Source organism: Montipora capricornis, chromosome 5, assembly GCF_036669925.1.
Source record: "Montipora capricornis isolate CH-2021 chromosome 5, ASM3666992v2, whole genome shotgun sequence".
NCBI classification, from domain to species: domain Eukaryota; kingdom Metazoa; phylum Cnidaria; class Anthozoa; order Scleractinia; family Acroporidae; genus Montipora; species Montipora capricornis.
Window position 1 is genome coordinate 10384351 of NC_090887.1, and position 10000 is coordinate 10394350.

Genomic DNA, 10000 nt, shown 5'->3' on the forward strand with positions numbered 1-10000 from the left:
TCTTGAACGTTTATTAATTAAAAACGAATAGCAGTGTTTTATCGGGTCTTAACTTTCATTTTTATTTGTCTTGTCTTAGGCTTCCATTCGAACAAGTCTTTCCGAGCTTCTGGAAAAACTAGATGGTGAACGATATACTTGGCTTCGAAAGCGGATTATCGGTACCTGGCCACACTGGATGGAAGCCATTGAAGAACTGCGACCGAAACTGGATTTGTATGACAGGAAAAGAAAAAAGGTGCGATGTGGTCTAATGGGTTAACCTTCTACATGAAGAGGTTTTCAAAAGCGTTACATCAAAAACAAAGTAATTAATTTGGCCAATCATAGCAGACGTATAGAATCCAACGAGCCAATCATAAAGCAAAAAAAAAAACACTTGTGGTCGTTCTCTCAAGTCGCTAAGCACGGGAAACCGCGAGTGAACCAATCACAAATGGTTTTCTATTACTGGTAATTGGCTGAGAATGTGGCGTGACGATTGTAAGCCAATCACCAATGCAAAACCGAAGCAGACGAGTCGAGAGGTAACTTCAATAAGGACCACTTTCAGCGGGGGTGGAGTGAATTATTGTTTTTAGACACACAAGTTGAATAACTGTCGGACCAAAAAATGACCCCTACTACCCATAATGATAAAAGCTATTACAGTTACGGGAGTCCTTTTTGTTTCTCGTCGGCTGCTAAGAGGTGAATAGTAAGTACCGGTACTTTTCACTGTGAATAAACAATTGTTAAAAGGATAATTACGTGGCTTCATGATTCACTGCCTTCCCTTAGATCTTAAATCGGCGGTTAGGTAGTCTTTGCTTCAAAAGGTTCTTGTTTGTGGCGAACTTTCCTCTTAAGTCACAAGTGATTGAATGATAAACGTAGGCCTGTAACAATCATACAGCAGTTGTTATAACGTTCAATGTGACTGGCTTGCTATCCAAACCGGAAACTAAAAACCAATCAACAGAGACTAGAACTAATCATTAGTTAGTGCGTTGAACTACATAGCTTGGCTAAGTAAAGTAAAGTACAGGTACTCATTCCCAGAGTTACTCGTCGTCATTTGGATTCGCATGAGATCAAGGAAAAATGCTCAAGATACATTGATAGATACCCCCACGTGGCTGCCAAAACTGATGAAAATTCGAATGGCATTGGCCGATTCCCGGGTGACCGATTTCGACAAACCACATGATTAGTATACGTTCTCCTTCGTCGAACGCAACAATGACTAATACTTAAGACAATATAAGCTGCTCCAATACCAAATGAAAACAGTTTACGAAAGCTGCTACACTGCATGCTGTTCATATATACTATCTTGCTTTTCAGATTCTGTTGTACTTGTCCTCAATGGGTGAACACAAGTTTTTCTTAAACAACGCATTCATGGGAGGTCCACTGGGTGAATTAGCGCAGTGGTGCGACCTAATAAGTGCTTTGTATGTGTTAGGTCACGATCTCACCATTGCATTTACCGTGGATGATCTTCCAAGGTAAAGTTGCGCACATATTTCGTAATATATCAGTGGATGTCGGTCAAGTCTTACTTCATCTCATATTTGAAGTCTACAAGGGCAAGGGTGGCACAGTCGGTTAGTGCGCGGCCTTGGTGCAAGAGGTCCCGAGTTCGATCCCCGGCACTTACATCCTTGTTTCGACTTCTTTCCTTTCAGTGTAGCCTAAGTAGCTTTAAATACCCTTAAAACGGAGCACTGATGTAAAGAAGGGGGTAAAATAGCGCACCGTAGGCTTCCTGGGAGAATACTCTCAAGAGAGTAAAGGAACTTCCGACGTTAAACAACGTGTACCTTTACCTTTACCTTTACCTTATTGAAACTATCCAATGGAGATTGTGATTGGAATCATCACGTTTGGTGTTGGAATTGAGACAGGGCTGGTATTAGGATCAGAATTTGGATTGAAATTAGGATCAGAATCGGTATCAGGATTGGATTTAGAGTAGGATCTCGATAAGGCTTTGTAATGAGCTAGGGAACGGGATTAGGATTGGAATCGGGATTGCGCTAAACTTTGTACTGATGCAGGTCTTTTATGTGCTCACGTTTGCTAAACAAAAAAATGTCATTTTACGTTGTATTTATGCAGAAAACGAGAACGAACTGTGCAAAATTTCAAAAGGTTCAGTAAATTCAGAGCAATTGGTTTCCTCGTGAAATAATTGTGTCTGGAAAAGTTCGCGCTGACGTCACCGCGTCGTGAATCTCAAAGTCACTACTTTTATTCACTTTTGTTTTCGCCACCAGTTCTCTTGTTCACCCGGCCCCAGATGGTTGTGTGCGTGAGGTTTCACCTGATGGACTGGATCTGATATTCACTGATATTATGGGACTACTGATAATCGCAGAACGAAGTGGACCCGATTATTCACTACACAAGTAAGTGCAATATACAATATTTCAATATATTTACTCTCATAATTACAGACTACTTTTGGCTGCAAGATGTCTATTAGAAAAAGAATCCACGTGTCGGCCTCACCTCGGGGAACATTGAAGATCGAGGGGGAACAAAACTCACTGTTTCCCGTGGGGCCAGTCATTAACTGTTTTGTTATGAATCGGTTAGCCAGGCAGTCAGTCAATCAGTCAATGCCATAAGACTGTGTCCTCAACTGCCAATAAATCATTTCGTTTGTGCGTCAGTGACACAAGTGAGATGGAACAGTCACTCTTGCCCCGTGAATATAAATATCAAGCTTAATTTTCTCTCACCAGATGCAAAATGCGCGTGTTAGACTCCTTTGGGACAGATGCAGAATTCAATTTCAAGCGTTACAAAGGAGAGATTCCAGGGGGGAGGTCGCCATGGGGAGATCTCGATCTTCACTTACAGCAGTTTATGACAATGTATCGTAAGTACACAGATCAAATAACTTCAAAAAATGCACTGTCCAGTTCACGGTATTAGGCTGATTTAGCAACAGAACGGGAACGTCAGTGGCGACATCGCGCGCAGCAAAACTACCAATGAGAATTTAGAATAGAGAAGAAAAGAGTGGAGTCTACTCTACTCTGAATTCTCATTGGTGTTTTGCTGCGCTACGTCGCCACTGACGTTCTCGTTCTGTTGCTAAATCATCCTAATTATTCTTTGATTGTAGCTGACGTCACGTTGGCCATGTGTCACGTTGGCCATGTCGGTGGAAAGAATAACAGCGAAAAAGTCATTGCAAATTTAACTCGATTATTATGCAAAACTTAAGCTACATTTTTCTTTTGTTTTGGCACCAACATCACCGTCTTATCACGTGAGTGCAATCAGAGAATATGATTATTTAGGGATGATGACTGTGTACTGTAACGCCGAATCAGTTATGGAGCGGAAACCTCAGCAAAGCTCCAGCCTTAGAAGAAAAAGGAACACCATCTACACTGGGGCGTAGCTAGGGTTTTTTGATGAGGAGATGACCCACTCTATCAATATAACTGCGCACAATATAACCAAACATTGTGTAATATCTACAAAGAAGGATTACGTAACTTTCTCAGTTTTTTGGAAGGAGGAGTAGTTCAACAGTTTCTCAAACGAGGAAACAATGTTGCGGAAACAATGTTGCGGAAGCAAATGTTTCTCCGTTTGCGGCCCAAGGGAACCCTGAGTTTGTTCGGAAACATTTTGCTTCCTCAGCAAATGTTTCCTCGTTTGCGCACCGAGGGAACATTTCCAGAAACAATGTTTCCTCAACAGCTGGTGGTTTGCGGTTGCATTAGGGAGTTTACACTAGTGTTAAAGTCAAGTTCTATCGTTTTTAACCTTTCTCTTAGGGATTCAAAACATCAGAGAGTTGACACTTGAGTAGTGTCAACACCAGTGTTACACTGGGTTTCTCTCAAGTGTGAACGCAACCATTATTTCCTCGTTTGCGGGCGCTTTAAGAAACAACTCGGCCGCCGCAAACCATATCATCATTGGTTAAAATTAAAGAGGAAATGGTGCCGCACTCCATTTTAGCACATATTATTGCGGTTCTCTACATAAGAATGACGTGAAATCATCAAATTTTAGGTTTTGACGACAACGCGAGCATGCAAATGTAAACCTTTCGCTCTTTGTTTTTATTCTTAAACCACTCGTCCCGATTTATTTTTGAGAAAAAATTACTTCCTCCGCATTCGTGTACGACGTGGACGAGATGGATTAATAATCGCGATATACTCACAGGAATGCAAAGGGATATTTTGAAGTGACGTTTTCGCTGATGTCTTGTGTCCGTTGTAGATTTGGCATAAGGGAGCTTTAGCAACGATAACGGCGATGGCAACGAGAACGTCACACATTTGCATATTTAGTAGGCAAAAAACAGTAGCTTTGCACGCTCTGCACGTGCATTTTTCATTTTTATCCATTTCTTTGCCGTCGTTTGCAAAACAACAACGTGAAATTGCCAAATTTGAGGTTTTATGGACAACGTCAGCACTTAGAGATAAAGTTTCATTCCTGAAGGACTGCTACACCTTTGTCATATTAAAAAGCTTGGAATAGTCTCGAAGTGATTGCAATAACGCGAATTTATGTTTTTAGATGACGTTCTCGTTGTCATTCCCGTCGTCGTTGCTAAAGCTTCCTATAGTCAACACAGCCCCAAAGCTATTACATTGAATTTTCTTTTCAGCCCACAGTCCGGACAATTCGTTCCTTGGATTTGCGGTGCCGCGAAGAAAACAACGAAAAACTGTGAAAAGTGCAAGAACTGCAGCTTTGGTTTATGGCAAGGATCCTGCGTTTTGGAAGGTAAGGAAAAGTATCAAAAACAAAAGCAATTTGTGCATTACTTACTTGCCTCAAGAAGCGGTGCCAAGGCATACGGCAACGGCAAAGCACCAAAACATGCAATATCATTATTGCAATGGTTGCTTGGTGCTCGGGCAGTGTCGGTAAGTTACAGGCAGAAATCGAATCTACGACTTCCGTAACACTTGTCTGGTGCTCCAACTATTGAGCTTCTAGAATTACTGGGTAGCTAGGTCGCTTAAGTCTCGTCTTTCACAAAGTGTCCCTCTAGTGCTACGAACTCGACAATGTGAACGCCATTCAACAAAAAATGTGTAAGTGTGATGGTGAAGGTGTTGAATGTACTGGTGAGAGAAATGATATAATGTTTAGTTGGTGCTTGGCCACGAGAAAGGGAACAAATGAAAAACGTTTCAGAGTGCCAGGCAGGAATATCGAGCCTATGATCTCCGCAAAAGCGGTCGTGAGTTCTAAACATTGAGCTTCACGACTATGGGTCATTCATCAGCTGTGAAACTCAGTGATGTGTTCGTATGATGGCAAAGGTCATAGTTACATATCTTATGTGAGATGATGTGAGTATGAGAGTAACAGCAGGCTCCGTTTCGCTCCAAAAAACAGTTCCGCCGAAAGCACACTCTTAAAGTTGACTGGGTGCTCCAAGAATCTGTTCACACTAGTTTGTCGCCATGTTAGAACGGGACATCGACTTCTTAAACGAGGTCAAATCCTATTCCTTGAATTCGGTGAATTATGGAGGGCGTGGCTTAGGCTGGAAAAGACAGAATGGTCAATGGTGGTCTTAAAGTGCACCTAACCCCAAAATATTTTTTTCGCTAAAATGAATCTTTGCACCTGTTCGAAACGCACTGCGGCCATTTTTTCATTTTTCTAACAAATCCTGTCATTTTATAGGCTTCGAAAGTTGCGAAAATCCAAGCATCTTTTGTTCACGACCGAGTCAGAAGGGGAGTGGGTCTATTCCTGATTTGACGTCACAAACTGATTTACATTGCATTAACTCTTTGTAAAAATGCATGCAAAGTAGATTGTGACATTAAATCAGGAATAGACCCACTCCCCTTCTGACTCGGTCGTGAACAAAGGATGCTTGGTTTTTCGCAACTTTTGAAGCCAATAAAATGACAGGACTTGTTAGAAAAATGAAAAAATGACCGCAGTGCGTTTCGAACAGGTGCAAAGATTCATTTTAGCGAAAAAAATATTTTGAGGTTAGGTGCACTTTAAAGGGCCCCTGTGACAAAAAAATCAATTCTTATTTTTCTTTCGATTTCAAAACTATGTTAACTAAACACGAAGCGACCAAAGGTTTAAGGCTTGATTTAAAAAGACACCTGTTTATTTCAAGTAGAATTTTCCTATTTAATGGTCTGCCATTACTAACTTTAAGTTCTTCAGAGAACTGGATCGAGGAGGAAATGACGTCAAAAGTTCACTAGTTTTAGAATGCAATGCGTGTGTACGCCGCAGAATTAATATGCAACACGGGAGTTTTGGGCTTTCAGAGTTTTAAAATCGCGTTTTGCATATATAATAAGCTGCATTCACACACTGAGTGAGTCTTTGACGTCACTTTTCCAACCCTCTGAGGTCCAATCGGTCAGTTTTGAATGTGATTAATGGCGAACCGTGAAATCCAGAACTTACACTCAAAGTAAGCGGCCTTTGGATAAAAATTAAAGCTCAAAATTTTGCCAGTCAGGTGTTAAGCAAGCACACTTTCAAAATCTGGAGACAGGGGCACTTTAATATGTTTTTTATTTCATTAATACCGACATTATTTCCTTGATTGATCTATAGGGTTATGGAGACTACATTGATACAGTGAAAAAATACTTTGACGAGGTTCACTCCACTTTAGGTAATACAGAGGTAAGCCGGTGTGGATATGCCACTCAATTCTCGTATAGCCTAATACAAATTAGTATCACCCAACTAGTGGACTATATGCAAATCCTGCATTTTGATTAGCTACGCTACTAGAGGACTGTTATTAATAGTCCTCGAGTAGCGAAAAGCGTGACGCTTTCTTTCGTTTTCTTCCCAAAGAAATATTTCTTTCACTTGCATTTGCTAACTTTTCTGTCCGACTAGTTGAAACGGTGATACTAAAACAATTAGACCCTTCGCCCTCAAGGGCCACGGGTCAATAGCCTTTCTCTGTTCCGTTTTGATGATTTTCATCCTTAGCCAATTGATATTGGGTAATTCTGTTAATCTGCTCCTTGCTTACAAAGAGATACCAAATGGACCCCATTCGCTTATACATTTGGTTCTTCCAGTACACATCACGTGACGATACCCAAAAGATTTGTCTTGTTCATCAAAGAGAGTTCTTTGAGCTCGAAGATGTCAAACTCTGAAGGGAAATACTCTCTTGAGTATTGCCACGTGATCTACATAAGGAAAACAAAAAAAAAATGAACAAGAGAATAATGTCCATTGAACTTGACATCTGTATGTTTTAATATCTCATTAAATTTAGGAAAGTCATCGAAAGTATCAAGTCCCTGAATATGTCATAAATCATGGAATTGTAAATATAACCACTCTTATTGATCTTTTGGAATCAAGCAAGGTGAGACGAAGATAGTATTAGTAAATCATTGAATTCAATTTCTGGAATGAATCATTGGTCGAGGCAATTGAAATCGTCCGAGGCCGTAGGAGGAGGTTAATTCCATTTACTGAAGGTTAAATGCATGGCCAATAGGCCCATCATAACTTTGCTACGTTTCGAGGTCCATCACGCCGGTGTATCCGGCCGTCGCTTCTTCGACAACTGGAAATACGTCCTTGATTGCAGGCCATCAAAACCAGTGATTCTTGACTGTCCTCTGCTTTCATCAAAACAAAATGATTCTCTTGTTTAGGTTTTCGTTGGTCTGGGACAACCATATGAAGGACCGGCTGCTCTGGAGGCGCTAGCTAATGGCTGTTTCTTTTTAAATCCAAAGGTAAAGTGGGATTCTATTGTTTATTTTCGTCAACGAATAATGTAGAAAGTAGAATTCACGCCTAGATTTGCCCTGCTATGGTGTATGATGCTATTCCAGCAATGCTATGTCATGCTGTTGTGCTTTATGCCATACTATGCTCTGCTTTCCATATTAATACAGTATGTTGTATTCTGCTATGCTTTATTCTATGCTATGCTATGCTATGCTATGCTATGCAATGTCATGCCATACTTGACTATGACATGCTGACGGTTATGCCTAATATACTACTACACTACACTACACTACACTACACTACACTACACTATACCACACCATACTATACCATACTATACTATACTATACTAATGTTATGTTATGTTATCCTGCACCCAATTCAAATCTCCGCTCTAACTTAGCCCAAGCCCTAACTGCTAACTCAGAACCTGATGCTTTTCATCTTGCATTTATTTTGCAAACGTTTATCTCTAAGCTAGGTGGGCACTTCACCAAGATACATGATCAATTATAGAAAAAAATTAGAACGCCAATTTTTGTCACCACTATTTCCGCTTATCGTGTCAACATTCCTACTATTTTATAGTACAATCCACCTCTGGACCGAACGAACACAGGATTTTTCGCTGGAAAACCACTCATTAGAAAGGTAACTTGTTAGCACCGGGCCAGGAAACGTATTTCGATCAATGTTGTAACTTTTAAACACTGCTCAAAATTCACTCATCGACAATATGCCCGAGACATTTTCTTACGAAGTATGATGTTTTTAGGTCTGTCCTGTATGTTGATTCGCTAAAAATCTATCGCTACCTGTTCAGTCAATGAAAAGCAATTCACGTGTTTTCTTGCTCTTTTAAAAAGATCGAATTCTAATTGGTTAACTGCGTCGAATGCGCACATTGTGATTGGTCAAGCTAAACATTTCGGACTTACCTCTATCACATTCGATTTAATTAAAACCGCTCTATCATTTGTAATTCAATTTATGTAGATATCCTCGCAGAATCCTTATGCGGAAGTATTCGTTGGAAAACCTTTCGTTCAGACAGTGGATATCCACAACTTAACAGAGGTAGAAGGGGCACTTCTGGAAATAACCAGCACCAAGGTAAGGAGAGAATTAGGAAACCTAGTGCGGGGCTGGCAAAATAACTCTCGAAGCTTTCCCCATAAAATTTCTTCCCTATGGCCATTTTACCTAATTAACCCAGTCAGGTTAGTAGCCGACAGCCTGTATATTGGTAATAGTAGTTTGTAAGTGGGGCAATCTCGACCCAAGAGCTCTTCTCTATTGCGCATGACTGAGGGAGAGAAGAGATCTGGGGAACCCTTAAACAAAGTGTCTTCTCATTGGTTTACGTGAAGAACAATGAAAAGCGTCTCTGATTGGTGCATTCCTGTTAGCACGAGGCGTGAGCAGGCGCCGTAAGGTTCAAATAGCTAATTTTTGGCTATATATAGTTTACGTCATAGAAAGTGCTTTGTACGGGGTTTTATTCACTCGTTGTTTAAAATAGTTTTACGATCGCAAATTAGAAACAAAAACTCACTAACAATAGAACCAAATGCAAATTTAATTTAATTCAATAACAAAGTACGATTTGCACGAGATGCACGAGTGATTGGCATGGAAACGCCTTTACGCTATCGTTGATTGGTTATACTTCCACATGTGAAATAGCTGTACGCCATTCTGATTGGCTGTATAAGCCTTTTCCACATGTGAAAATAAAGCGTATAGATTTGTACAAATGAGCTTTATGGAATAAAATTCTCATGTTATGTGTAATAAAACAACCTACGGCACTTGTTCTCCTACATATAGTATTTGCAAGGAGAGCGCGCTTCAAGTTCCACTTACAGGAAACAAGCGGATTTTGTGTCTTTTCCCAAGCTAACTACAGGTGCAATTCGATTCTAACCGAGTGCCAGTCTGTGCAATGATGGAGAGTCTTGTTAAAAGATTTATTCAAACCTTTCACAACAAACAAAATAAACAAACAGAAAAAACGTGAACAAGTCATTAAGATAAAGAAACCCGAACCTGTCACCCGTACTTTATTTCCATTATGTACACGTGACTGATAACTAAAAGAAGCTCATAAACTTGCCAACATTTATTCCACAGGACGAACCCTATTTGCCTTATGAATTTACACATGTTGGAATGTTAGAACGAGTCAATGCTTATGTGCAAAATCAGGTAGAAATGATCATTAATTCTTTCTTTTCTTTCTTTGGTGGAAAAGATGCTAACGATCAACTCTTCC

At 40.2% G+C, this 10000-nt stretch overlaps 1 protein-coding gene across 1 annotated transcript in view; it reads left to right on the forward strand.

The window, feature by feature from the left end:
• The window catches only part of LOC138049476 (alpha-1,6-mannosylglycoprotein 6-beta-N-acetylglucosaminyltransferase A-like), a 29853-nt gene that overhangs the window by 4717 nt on the left and 15136 nt on the right, over window positions 1-10000 (forward strand). The window contains exons 5-15 of the mRNA XM_068895766.1: window positions 80-238; window positions 1327-1490; window positions 2262-2393; window positions 2733-2869; window positions 4631-4749; window positions 6571-6642; window positions 7256-7348; window positions 7644-7727; window positions 8314-8376; window positions 8722-8838; window positions 9859-9933. Coding sequence (XP_068751867.1) covers window positions 80-238; window positions 1327-1490; window positions 2262-2393; window positions 2733-2869; window positions 4631-4749; window positions 6571-6642; window positions 7256-7348; window positions 7644-7727; window positions 8314-8376; window positions 8722-8838; window positions 9859-9933 — 1215 coding nt within the window. The remainder of the gene's footprint in view (window positions 1-79; window positions 239-1326; window positions 1491-2261; window positions 2394-2732; window positions 2870-4630; window positions 4750-6570; window positions 6643-7255; window positions 7349-7643; window positions 7728-8313; window positions 8377-8721; window positions 8839-9858; window positions 9934-10000) is intronic.